At 31.7% G+C, this 14244-nt stretch overlaps 1 protein-coding gene and 1 long non-coding RNA gene across 8 annotated transcripts; one reads left to right on the top strand and one right to left on the bottom strand.

The window, feature by feature from the left end:
• Window positions 1–619: 619 nt before the first annotated feature.
• On the top strand, window positions 620–2384 carry LOC110230627. Of its 7 annotated transcripts, XR_002333758.1 has the most exons (5): window positions 620–1107; window positions 1273–1364; window positions 1680–1753; window positions 1833–1874; window positions 2000–2384. It is a non-coding gene; the product is annotated as an uncharacterized LOC110230627 (long non-coding RNA). The 7 variants fall into 7 exon arrangements; XR_002333757.1 differs by lacking the exon at window positions 1680–1753 and having other exon boundaries at window positions 627–1107; XR_002333754.1 differs by having other exon boundaries at window positions 628–1107; window positions 1273–1753.
• Window positions 2385–7528: 5144 nt separating this feature from the next.
• LOC9323052 (cytosolic isocitrate dehydrogenase [NADP]) lies at window positions 7529–10802 on the bottom strand. Its single transcript, XM_021035432.1, is given in 16 exon segments — window positions 7529–7867; window positions 7960–8082; window positions 8159–8301; window positions 8406–8440; window positions 8566–8681; window positions 8782–8850; window positions 8964–9014; window positions 9016–9065; window positions 9166–9251; window positions 9378–9479; window positions 9558–9611; window positions 9692–9769; window positions 9853–9890; window positions 9981–10090; window positions 10180–10223; window positions 10568–10802. Coding segments are annotated over 16 exon segments (1230 nt in total). The 5' UTR covers window positions 10617–10802; the 3' UTR covers window positions 7529–7785.
• Between the last annotated feature and the right edge of the window lie 3442 nt (window positions 10803–14244).

Genomic DNA, 14244 nt, shown 5'->3' with positions numbered 1-14244 from the left:
GAATTTGAGACGATTTTGTAACCGTTTAGCGACGCTCGCGATTTTATTTTGAGATTTACCAATAGAGATTTCTCAATATGTTAAGTTTCAAGGTTTCTATATTAATTTGAACTATTGTAGGTATTGAATCATTCTAATAGCTTAAGTTTTATATGATTTATAGAAACTTTCATAACATTACATCATGGTATATGTAATGTCAACTAATACTTTTGAAATGTCCTAAATTCATTGAATTTCATGTTAAGTTTTAAGGTTTCTATATTGATTTGAATTACTATAGATACTGAATCATTATTATGCCAAAAAACTTTAAGTTTTCTATGGTTTGCACAAGGTTTTGAACATTACACAAGTGTTATATGTAATGTTACTAATGATTTTGAAATTTCTTAAATTTTTTTGCATTTCATGTTTTAACTCATTAGACTAATTGATCTTGTTTTTGTTTTGTATTGTAATTTTATTGATTATAACATATAGATTTTCTTTGGGTCTTAAGTTTTGTAATTTAAGAAAATAAAATTATGATTCTTAAGAATATGTCATAAAAGACCACTTTGCGACTTATTTGTGACTATTTTTAGTTTTCTTTTCAAAATGAATGAAAATTTTGGCTCGATTTTGAGAGGCAATTTTTCCGCTTTTTTAATTTGGGTTTGAGACTTAGGATGGTTTTAGACAAAACCCAAAATCAATCGACACTTTAGTTGTATCCAAAACTTAGGTATTTTTCCCATCTGATCTCTTACTTTTCTCTCCTCTTCCTTCAATCCTCTTCGATTTCCTTCTATTCTCTCTTCGAATTTCTCTCTTCTATCTCAATTGAAACTTATTTTATGGCAAATATGGGAAAATCAAGTCGAGGACGAGGAGGGAGGTCAAGCGAAGAAACCGAAAAAACTCCTCATGGCGAAATTATACCGAGAACGCCAGATTTGTGAGATGCGGAAACGCGCCGAGCTTAAAGCGCCGGTGGCTAAGCTTGAATGACCATGGGAGCCGGTTCAGAAACCGCCGAATCTATTCTCTGTTTGTGCTGATGAGCAAGTTAAAACATCAATCAAACACACTTATCGCATCTTAATCTAACTCTTCATGTTTGAGGTTTGTTTTGTTTGTTTTGGTCATCTGGGTAACTTAATGATTCACTCGATTTTTCGGTGGTTGATTGTTAATCTGCGAGCCTTTTTTTGAATTAAAGCATTGAACTTTTGATCTAGCTACCATCGATTATTTGAACTGATTGTTCTTTTTATTGTTTACATTAAGGTGGACTGGTTTAACAGATTTCTTTCTCTCGTACATGTGGCCCTACGTCGATAAGGTTTCTTTCTTGTCCTTGTTCTTTCCTGTTAAGTCTGGTAAGGTTTCTCATTGATTGTAGTTTTGGTAGATTGAGACTTTGTTGGATATGTTGCTTGCTTTAGTCTTTGATTTATGTTGCTTGCTTTAGTCTTTGATTGACTTAATAAAGTTAAACTTGTTGATTGGTATGGTGAAGACATGAGAATCTTCTTGTATTGAAGTTTTAGATTGTCTGGAGTAGTAGGACTCATTAAGAAAAAACAAACTTTTTTAGTTCTTTTATTGTTTAGTTAAGTTTGACTACTTTCGGTCGTTGTATATTTGGATACAAGTCTTTTAGTTCTTACGTTGCTGTGTTGGGTTTATAATAGGTGGTTGAGGTATCAACTTCAAAGAGTATATTACCAAAGAAAACAGTCATGCAATTTTCTTCTGTGAGATTTTGGTATTATAAATGTATAAAACATATCTTTTTATAACCTAAGAAAGATGTAATCTAATGTGCTGATGTGGACACATTACAGGGTGCAAGGAACATGTTTGCAGCCACTGAACTGCAACGCCAGGTCTGATTAATTGATCCACCTCTCAAAAAAGAAATTTGGGTTAGATAGATCAACATCAGTTTTTGTTTGTTTTTTGGTAGGTGTTTTAAGCTCTAATCAACATCAGTTTATGTTTTATGCTCTAGGTAAGCGTCAAAATTCTGAATTTGCTGTCAAACTCATAACATAAGGATGCATTTTGGTCAAGACACAAAAGGCATAAGAATGGAAAGAGAGTTATGCGAGCTCTTCTGCAGCAACTCTTGTGGAGCTTCAAGATCAACTTCGGCGCAAGATTTATCAACACGAGTCTGAGAATGCATGCCGTGATCAGGAACACCGAGAGTCTCAAGCTGAGATGAAGAAGCTTTTCCTCTTCATGAAAAAAAAAATTCCTGAGTTCGAACTTGCTTTTGAATACTGTTTGTTGGTTGTTTAGGATGATCTTTTTGTTAAGGATGATAAGTTTGCTTGATTAGTACTTTAAATCATCATTTGTTTCGATTAATATCATTTCAAAATCCAAAATTAATCAGATTTAGTATTTCAAAACCGTGACTAATTTGTGACCAAACCAATTCCAAAAATGTGACTATTTTGTGACCGAATCAATTCAAAATGGTGGCAAAGAAGTCGCAAATTTGTGACCAAACCAATTACAAAAATGTCACTAACCAGTCACAAAAGCGTCGTAAAGTTTACTACTACTTTGCGACTACTTTGCTACGGCCAGTGTGACTTATTTGCGACCACATTTTCGTCATGATTCCCCGACGCACAACTCGTCCTAACGTAGTCGTATATATGCGATTCTAAATTCAGTCACGTTTTCGTCGTTAATTTACGACTAAATGATACAGTCTTAAAGGAGTCGCTTATTTGCGACAGTGCGACCATTGTAATTAGCGACCGTTTTTTAGCGACCAACTTGTTCAGTCGCAAAGAAGTCGCAACACAGCAATTAGCGACCGTTTAAGGACTCTATTGGGGGTCGCAAAAGGCATGTTTTCTTGTAGTGAATAGAACGGAGCGGTGAATCAAGAGGGTTGTGCTTGATTTACGCGTTTGCGAATAGGTTGTATTTGCTTTCTTGTTCTAGTGGAATCGAAATCTGGACGTGGTCCCGGGGAGTAGGAAAAACCGAACCTCGTTAACAAATTTCTTGTCTCGTTTACTTTCAGCAATTTATCGTACCTCATCCGCACTTACAAAGTGAATATAAGTATGTGATTATTTCTTATTATATATATATATATATGTATATATATATATGTATATATTTCAATTTTAGATCTTGATATTGGGTATGTAAATTTTTACAAATAAATATTTGGGATTGATTTGATTTTTGCATCGTTGGTGCTTGGGAGTTCCTCATATTGTTCATATAATACAATTATAAAGATATATATAATATGATAAATATAAAGTTATTTTATAGATGTATTACTTTAGTTTTTCATAAAAATAAGTATTTTTCTCATTCTCTCAATTCTTATCTTAGGCGGGATAAAAATTAGAAAGCATTGAAATATTTATTCACCACAACTATACTTGGATTTAGGGATTTGCAAGAGGAGCAGAAGGATTACATATAACTTTTGAGCATATGATTCTAAGGTAATTACTTTATCACTTTAATTTGCTAGTTTATTGATGCTTGATTATAGTTTAACTACCTTTGTAAAGAAGTAAATTATTATTTAGTTTTTATATCTGATTTTGTTACGTTGTGTGAAATTTAAAAGTATGATTTAACATTTTTGAGTTATTTGCTTGAATTGTTGTTAGTAATTTTATTTGGTGCAAAAATCTAAAACAAATTTTATTGAGTGAATTGATTTGGTGCATGAATCTAAAAAAAATTATTTGTTAGTGATTTGATTTTATTATACCTTATGTTTGGCATCGTTGTTGGGTTCCTCCCATAGTTTTCATTACTGAAATATAATACGATATATGTACTAAATTAAAAATAATACTACAAAAAAATTAGCCGATAAAAGTTTCATGATAAGCAATATGTCATTCTTGTCTTTGGCGGGATTGAAATCATATAGCATTTAAAAAAGGTATAAGTTTTTCACTACTAATTTATTCATCACAAACATATTTGGATTTAGGGATTTGGAAGTGTAACAAACGAATAACATCCAAATTTTTTTAGATTTCTTATGACTTATCCACTATGTATATATATATATATATATATATATATATATATATATATATATAGTAGAGAGATTTTTCTCAAACTTCAAATGTAGGAAAAAAATCCATTTTGCTTATACGTGTCACTTTCAAGCAAGAAACTATGAACAAGTATTTCTCATCCAAACAAACTCAAATTTTGACTAATGAGTACATTAAATTATAGTGCTCGTGGCAAAGCGATTTCATAATTCAAGAATTCTGATAAAATATTTTACTAAAAAAAATACTCTGATAATATGTCGGCGCAAACATATCTTAAAATTGGGGTTCAACATATTGAGCCCTATGTCAATTGTATAATTATCACATAATTTAAACTATCTCGAACTCTTTTTGTTTGATTCCATTCTCTATGAAAAATAAATATCATGTCTATAATTCTGAAAATCTTAATATTTGGATCATCCTCCAAAAAGAAGAAAAAACTCAACTAACCATATAACGAAAAAACTGCTAAGAACTCAAAATTAACAGATGTGATTATTTTCAATACCAGGTTTTCCGTCCTCTAATTACTTAAGTTATTAGGCCCCTCAAGGGTTTGGTGACTAATGATAACAAACTTGCTTTAGTTTTATATAGGTTTTACTTTATTATTATTCTAAGTAGGAGATTTGCTGCCCCGAGAAGTAATATGGATGTGATTTAAAACTTGGTTTTTTACAATATCGCTTTCCAATAAAAAAAACATTAAATATCATTCATTAAGAAAACTAAGAAGGGTAAAGTATCTTCATAACCTATATTATACATATTTACTAGGGTTAGGTATTAGTACCCGCTACTCGTCATCAATCCATTACACGACTTGTAGTTATGGTTTGGGTAAAAGGCATCATAATTTTATTATTCACGGGTAAAAGTCAGATATCGGATACAAAAGATTAGATTGGGAAGAGATGAGAGATGAATTAATATTGGAAGAAATCGGAATCGATCAGAAGTTTCTATTATTTTCTCACTTATCATAATCTTGCGATGCTTTTCAATGGAAGTCGCACCAACATTTCAAATGCCATTTCTGCAATATTTATATATGCAAACATACAACACATAACTAATTATCTGGAGCTTTTCATTTCATTCGTTATGTGTTATTTGTTTGCATAAATAAATATTTCGGAATGACATTTAAAGTGTTGGTACGACTTTCTTTAAAAAGCATCAACAAGATTCATATTAGTGAAAAAGAATGAAAACCTCTTATCCATTGATTTCTTCCGATATTACTTCATGTCTCTTAACTCTTCATGAGTCAACATAATTTGTTATAACTGATGGAAGTATTACATCCTTCTCTATTATCAATTCAATCATTTGAAGCAGAACTTTTAGAATTAGTTAACATGAGTGATGATAATTTTTTGTTATCATTAAATAAACGATGTAAGATTATATTGTGTTTACTAACTCCTTCTACATATATCTTGGGATAATAAGAGAACATTCATTAGTAAACACAACCAATTTTAAAAAAAAATATTTGAAATCTTAAAATAAGATTGAATGTAAAAAATGTACATATTGATTTATTAACACAAACCTTTTGAAAATATTTTAGTTGAATTTTAAGTCTCTTCATTGATGCAAAAAAAATTTCAAACAAACTTTCTTACGATATGTTTCGGAAAGTTTGTTATAAGAGAATCGGCGGATATAAACACATAAATCTTTTTTATAAATCAGATCATTTAATAGAACAAAAAATTTAACTCAAATGATAAAACTATCAAACCATGTCAACGACGCATATAAAAAGTATGTCGTTATGAAATATTTTTTTAATATGACTTTGTGTGAAATCTTTTTGGTAGTTATATCATCTAGCTAAGGTAAATTTTTTGTTCTATTAAAGGATCTAATTCATAAATTTTGAGTGTGTGTTTATATATGGCAAATCTCTTAGAACAAATATTACAAGATATATCTTAAGAAAGTTAGTGTAAAATTTAGTTCGCATTTATGAAGAGACTTCAAATTCGATTAAAATATTTGTAAAATGTATGTGCTAATAAAACAACGTTTATGTTTTCTATATTCAATTTCATTTTAAGTTGTCATATACTTACATAAAAGTATTGGTTGTTTTACTCAATAAATATTTTCTTATTCTCTCATAATTTCTCGTTGTTTGTTTGTTTATGTTCTATCGTATGATTATTTGATATTTTGTTCTGATTAATGATTTTTGGATCAAAAGGTAAGAAAATTCAAGTTTGGTATAGAAAAATCATCTAAGTTTAATATAAAACATCTTCTAAGAAAAATGTTCTATAAATTTATCATCTTTAGGAATGGGACAATAATCTAATATTCGGTCCAATCTAATATGAAAGGTAAAGTATATAAAGTTTTCGTTTTATTAAGCTTTATTATTACTATTTTTGATGAAATTTTTTTATTAAGCTTTACATACAAGTTGCCTATATGAATCCCAAAGTTTTTAATTTTAATAAAAACAGAAGTCGAGCATTGCTTATATAATAAAGACCTACGTGGATTTTTAACCTAAAAGACCCTAATATTAATTTCATGAATAGATAAAGAAAAAAAAAAAGGATGTGATAACCAATCAATCAAACATAAAATTCGAGGAGTCCGAGGCTAGTATGCCACTTAATGGAGAAAATGAATCCGGTATGCCATTTTATGATCTGAATGCCACTGTAAATGTGATATTTCCAAATTACCTTTAATGAAATATCAGACGATTGGTACAACTAAAAGATGATAGTACAACTAAGAGTTAATAGTACAACTGGTACAGATAGTATAACTGAGAGATAATAGGAGAATTGGTACAAATGAAAGATAATAGTATAATTGGTACAAATGATATAACTATAAATCGGTACAACTGGTACAAATAGTTATGGACAACTGGTACAAATGGTTCTACTGAAACAAAGCAATTTGTAATTCTAAACCCTTATTCTAAACTCTAGCGCCGTCAAACTCAATAATTTGTCTCTTCTTGCTTTGTTCACTATCGTTGTCGCCGATTATCACCATCACCCTTCCTCGTCGAAGTTTGTGGACCGTCTTTTCTCACCAAACGATTGTGCACTACAAATGACGAAAGCACGAAGAGAAATTCATGGAGAAGAAGCTTGAAGAGAGATCCATGATTTTTAAATCTCAGAAATCCATGGAGAAGAAACATGAAGAGAGATCCGATCTATAAAGAAGCGCGAAGAGAGATCCATGAAGAAGAAAAGATCTAGAGTTTTATTGATGATGATGGAGAAAAAGAGATCTAGAATGAAAGATCTAAAAAACCCAGAAAAAGTAAAAGAAAAAAAAGAAAAAGAAGAGGAGGCGTGAAAGAAGAAGAAAAAGAGTAGTTATGTTATTGGATTGGCAAAAGTAAGAGTAAGGATACCTAATAATTAGATTAGGGTAAGGGTTTTTTATCTTTTCATATTTATTTGATTTAAATTAATTTTTTCAAGAAATTAAAATTAGATGGGTAGCATTCTAAGTTTTATTTTCCCACATAGTGGCTTTCTAGCCATTGTTTCAAATTCGAGATCTGAATAAAAATGAAAAAATGTCGCAATATTTTGAAAATATTATAAGAGAGGAAACAAATCGTTCTCAACACTCCTCTCCACCAAAGTTTCATTTTTTATTCCTCCCAATCCCAACCAACCCAACCAACCCCACCAACCAGATAAGAGACTGAGACGTTCGAAATTTACCAAATTTCTTCAGTTTCTTAAGCTTGGAGTCTTGCTTTGAGCTCAGCAGCGACAGCATCGATGAACTCCTCTGTGTTCAGGTAAGTGTCCCTCGAAAGCCTGAAAAATCCGACAACAAACAAATGTAAATCTAAGTGATCTTGATGAGAACATGGACTTAAAGGCAGTGAGTAGAAATTGTAGAACTATACTTTGAGCCGTGAATGATGAGTGCAAGATCTTTGGTCATTTTCCCTGACTCCACTGTCCCAACACAAGCGGCTTCGAGCTTTTCAGTGAAATCCAAGAGTTTTGCGTTGTCATCTAACTTGGCCCTGTTTCAAAGACATTGGCTTATATAATCATCTTCCTTCTAATGAAACATTATTAAGGGTGTTTTATTTTTGTTACCTGTGTGCAAGTCCACGAGTCCAAGCAAAAATGGAGGCTATGCTGTTTGTGCTGGTTTCACCACCTTTCTGATGAACCCTGAAGTGACGGGTGACAGTTCCATGGGCGGCTTCAGCTTCAATCGTCTTTCCATCTGGGCAGACCTAATGAAAATACACAACAATAGCAAAAGCGGAAACTTAGAATCATGTAACAGCCTAACAAGAGATTGTGTGACAACATAGCTAAGAACTTGTGGGAATTATACCAGAACAGATGTCATCAATCCAAGTGACCCGAATCCTAAAACACATTATAAGAAACAATCAGATAACAAGAAACATAATGACTCACATATGAACATAGCAGCATAATGTGTAAGATAGACATAAGTACTTAACGGCATATTCATTTACGATTACACTAACCTTGTGCCAAGAAATCACTTTGGACATCACCATCATAGTTTTTGCATGCCCACACATAGCCTCCCTCACTCTTAAGAGCGTAGGCCACCATATCATCAATGAGACGGTGTTCATACCTACCCAATTTAATCATTTAAGTTCTTATCAGTAAAAGGTAACATAAAGGACCATGATATTCCAAAAATGAAAAAAAAAACAAACAAAGAGACAGCTCACCAGATTCCAGCAGCCTCATACTTTGACTTCCAGCTGGCTTCATAGACTTCTTGGAAGATGTCTTTGAATCTTTATAGGAAAACAAAAATGTAACCAACATCAAATTTGGCTAACAAAACTATCTCCTCAACCATGAGCGAAAGGCCTATATGATAAAACAACCAAAACTAACTGCTGCATACCTGCCATCGTATTTCTTAAGAATGGTATTCTTTGTGCTAAGATAAAGTGCCACTTTTCTCATAAGCAGTGTTCATCGATGCGTCAGCAAAAGCACGGATGGACTGTATGATAAGATAAAGATATAGCTCATCTTGGAGGACAATCTCCAAAAGAACACGTTATTTGGAATGTAGTTCAAAGGAAGGGTAAGTATCACTATACCTCATCAGTGTTGTACATTGCCATAGAAACACCACCTTCACCAGTAAATGTAAAGACTTCGGTTTCAGTTTTCCCATCCTTTCCCTCTGAAAATCAAAGACATTACAGATTATTATTAATACCCAATGATATATGAAAAAAGAAACGAAAAGAGATTTCAAAATTATGCAATGCCAACTCTAAACGAGATGACCAATGGAAGGTAAGGTTACCAAAGGTCATGGTCAGTTTTCCTGGTCCCTTAATTACAGCATCAGTGGCACGATACTGATCACCAAAAGCATGCCTTCCAATGCAAATCGGCTTTGTCCAGCCTGGAGAAAACAAGACATATTCTCAGAACCCTTTGGAAATAAAATTGTTACTGCAACTAGGCCATTGTCAATAATTACCTGGGACAAGCTTTGGAACATTTTTGCAGATAATTGGTTCTCTAAATACAGTTCCTGTGAGAAACAAACACCAGTATATAAGTCAACAAAGAATAACATTGGATAGGCTTAAAACATACAACGGTATAACTTACCGTTCAGGATATTCCTGATGGTCCCATTTGGACTTCTCCACATCTGCTTCAAGCCAAATTCCGTGACACGGCCTTCATCTGCAATGAGAAAAGTTCAACACTCAGTAAAATAAAAACACAGGTAAAAAATGTTCAACTGCAAAATATCTATCAAGACAAACCTGGAGTGATGGTGGCACACTTGATCGCCACATTGTACCTAAAACAAAAAAATTAACATAATAATTCACACCAAGTATAACAGAGATGCAACATCATTCCAGTATATTTCAAGCTCAAACACACATACTTCTTAGTGGCTTCAGCACTTTCAACAGTAACTTTGTCATCCGTAGCATCACGGTGAGGAAGACCAAGATCAAAGTACTTAATATCCAACTCCACAAAAGGCGTAATAAGCTGCAAAAATTCAACCACACAAATTTCAAAATACGCGTAAACACGAACAACACACATTAAAAATGCATCAAAACATGTTAGCTTAATACCTTATCCTTGATAGACTTCCAGATAACCCTAGTCATTTCATCACCTACATTACACAAACCCACGAAGCATAAAACCAAATATCGAAACTATTTCGCCGATTCGCATTTGTCAAACATATAATCAAATCCACACTGAATTCGAGTCCAGATTAATCAATCAATCTCATAAACAGAGCTTAACGTTTTATCTATCTATTACGTAATCACAAACCAAAACCAAATCAAGCAACGAGTTTACACATACGTAGATTCCAGAGATCAGATCAGAAACAAACAACGAAACTTTCGATAAAAACTAGGCAAGCGAAAGTAATCATTTCGTATTCAATCAAAGAAAGCGATACAGAGATCGAGAGATCAAGAGAGGAGAAGGAGAAGGAGATCTCACCATCCATCTCGACGATGGGATTTGCCACCTTGATCTTCTCAAACGCCATGGTGTATTTGCTTTCGGTTTTTGTATGATTGACGGAATTAATCGATCAGATTTGATATTCCGATCGTCGGAGATCTGAAAACGAGAGAAGATCACGCCGGAGAAGAAGATCGTCGTAGGAGGAGCTGGTGGTGAGTGATGTGAAGTAGGTGAAAAAACTTGTGGGCAGGTTTGGAGAGGTTGTATTTATGCTATTTAAAATTTCGATGATGTTATTTTGACCCCGTTATTATTATTTGTTCGATTTTGGTCCCTACTTTGATTTTTCGTTGTATAGCCGCCACTTATTGTATAAAAGGGTCCCAGTATCAAAATTCAAAAGTCATATTCTAAGTTTTAACCTCATCCATTACTGTTTATAAAACAAAGTTTTGACTTTTGAAATATAATTATAAGCTTTACCTTTTCTATTTTTCGATGTAAAATTGTACCTAAAATTATAAATTTATTGTTTTGTTGGTGTGAATTTGTAATGTTGGAGAAGAAGAATTAGAGAATATATTTATATCATTGTTGTGACATTCTATTTTATTTATCAATTAAAAGATTATCAATCAAAACCAAAACAAGAAAATTCTCTTTAATATGTATTTGGTATCAAAATTATTTAGAAACAAATATTTCTTACATTAGCATTTTTATTAAATTAGTATTACTAGAAGATTTTCTAAGTTTTTCGCATTTGGAAAATTATTAAAAACATTTGACTGAAATAAAATTAGAGCGTTTATTTTTGTATTTATTACCATTATTGATTAGTTGGATCAGAACATAGAAAAGTGGTCACTTCACATGCACTTTAGGGTGGGGATGGTCCACTAGATATATTGTAATATCCAAATTTCTCTCTTCCGTAAAAGATGCTGACCACCTAACCAGATCCACTTAGTTCAATTTTTTTTTTTTTTTGTCGCAACAGAAGTTCACAACCATATCCATTTTTATATTTTTTATATATACTATGTTATATGAATATTTTTGATGCTAATGACACTAGCCACACTACTATATATATAATATATTACAGGAGAATTTTGTTTAATTTCCCATAAAAATTACATCATATGTCAATAAAAAATCTTAAATTATATAATATCATATGACATACAAATTGTTGCATTAATACTAATCTTTAACTTAATATTTTGTGAAAAATATATATATATATATATATATATTCTACTATTAATTTAGTTTAATAGTTTAAAATATAACACTATCTTATCATAGAACAAGGTCGACTTCAAAACTACAAAATTTAGACAAGAAACATAAACATATGTAGTTAACTAGGTGATTGCCCGCGCAAATGCGCGGGAATAATGCTGTGTGAATGGTAAAATCATGTGAGATAAGGGGTTGTTTAGGTGTTAGTGTAAGAAAATATGGTAAATTTTTTAGGGTTTAGTGTAATAAAATATGGTAAATGTTGAAATTAAAAAATTCAATAATATTATAAATGCTAAGAAAATAATAATAAATCATCTTCTAAACAAAATTGCAAGAAAATAAGAAATCAACGAACATCATCATTCCATGGCATTCTTTTTGCGTGTGACGATATGTACTTGGTCGTTTTCAGGATTCATGACATCCGATTGAGAACACCAGAAACAGTTAACGTTCAGTCGCCAACTTTAGAGTTTTGATTGTGAACGGAAAAAACCCAAAAAATAATTACCAATAAAGCATCTCGTCGGTAATATTGACTATTTATTGTCAAACTCATCAATCTGCAAATGATTTATACGTTTATCAAGTTGTCTTTCATCGGATTGCAGAAAACCGTCAATTTTGTATCTCTTGTTTTGTTATCATGGTTATAGCCACACTCATCAATGAGAAAATAATTTTTACGTTTATCAAGAGCTCTTTTATTACGTTGCAGAAACACATCAATTTTTCTTTATCATGGTTATAGCCAAACTCATCAATCCGCAAATGATATTTACGGTTTTTAAAGGAATTTTTATAACGATGCAGAAAACCGTCAATTTTACCCATTTTTCCGTTATAATGGTTATAGCAAAACTCTTCAATTAGAAAATAATTTATACATTTATGAAGAGCTCTTTCATCAAACAGGAGAAAACCGTCAATTTTCATCTCTTTTCTTTTTGTTATCATGGTTATAGCCAAAATCATAATCAGCAAATGATTTCTACGTTTGTCAATAGTTTTTTCGTGAGCTTGTAGAAAACCGTCAATTTTGCTCCTTTTTCGTTATCATTGTTATAGCCAAACTCATCAATCATCAAACAATTTCTAGGTTTATAAAAATCTCTTTCATTAGACTGTAGAAAGCCGTCAATTTTGGTTCTCTTATTTTGTTTTCATGGTTATAGCCAAACACATCAATGAGCAATTAATTTCTATGTTTATCAAGTTCTTTTTCATGAGCTTGCAGAAAACCGTCAATTTTGTTCATTATTTTTCGTTATTATAGTTATAGTCAAACTCATCAATCTGCAAATGATTTCTATGTTTATCAAGTTCTCTTTCATCGGATTGCGGAAAGCCGTCAATTTTGTATCACTTGTTTTGTTATCATGGTTATAGCAGCACTCATCAATGAGCAAATAAATTTTACGTTTATCAAGGGCTCTTTCATTACGTTGCAGAAACCCATCAACTTTTTATTTTTTAATCATGGTTATAGCCAAACTCATCAATCAGCAAATAATTTCTACGATTGTCAATAGTTTATTCGTGAGCCTGTAGAAAACTGTCAATTTTGCTCCTTTTTCGTTATCATTGTTATAGCCAAAATCATCAATCATCAAACGATTTCTAGGTTTATAAAGGTCTTTTTCCTTAGACTATAGAAAGCCGTCAATTCTGGTTCTGTTGTTTTGTTATCATGGTTATAGCCAAACACATCAATGAGCAAATAATTTCTACGTTTATCAAGTTCTTTTTATGAACTTGCAGAAAACCGTCAATTTTGTTCATTTTTTTCGTTATTATATTTATAGTCAAACTCATCAATCTGCAAATGATTTTTATTATTGTCAAGTTCTCTTTCATCGGATTGAAGAAAGCCGTCAATTTTGTCTCTCTTGTTTTGTTATCATGGTTATAGCCAAACTCATCAATGAGCAAATAATTTTTACATTTATCAAGGGCTCTTTCATTACGTTGCAGAAACCCATCACCCTTTTTTTTTTTAATCATGGTTATAGCCAAACTCATCAATCAGCAAATGATATTTATGGGTATCAAGGGCATTTATAAAGTTGAAGAAAACTGTCAATTTTACCCATTTTCCGTTATAATGGTTATAGTAAAACTCTTCACTTAGCAAATAATTTATACATTTATCAAGAGCTCTTTCATCAAATAGAAGAAAGCCGTCAATTTTGCTTTCTTGTTTTTTGTTATCCTGGTTATAGCCAAACTCACCATCAACAAATAATTTCTACGTTTATCAAGAGCTTTTTCATGAGGCTGCATAAAATTTTCATTTTTGATCTTCTTGTTTTTTTATCATGGTTATAAACTTATAAATCAGAAAATAATTTCTACGTTTATCAATAGGTGTTTCATTAGGCTATAAAAAACTGTTAGTTTCGCTCAGTTTTTTGATATCTTGTTTATAGCCTATCTCATCAAGGAGCAAATGATTTCTA

Source organism: Arabidopsis lyrata (genome assembly GCF_000004255.2).
Source record: "Arabidopsis lyrata subsp. lyrata unplaced genomic scaffold ARALYscaffold_2, whole genome shotgun sequence".
NCBI classification, from domain to species: domain Eukaryota; kingdom Viridiplantae; phylum Streptophyta; class Magnoliopsida; order Brassicales; family Brassicaceae; genus Arabidopsis; species Arabidopsis lyrata.
This window is presented reverse-complemented; position numbering and strand designations above follow the sequence as displayed.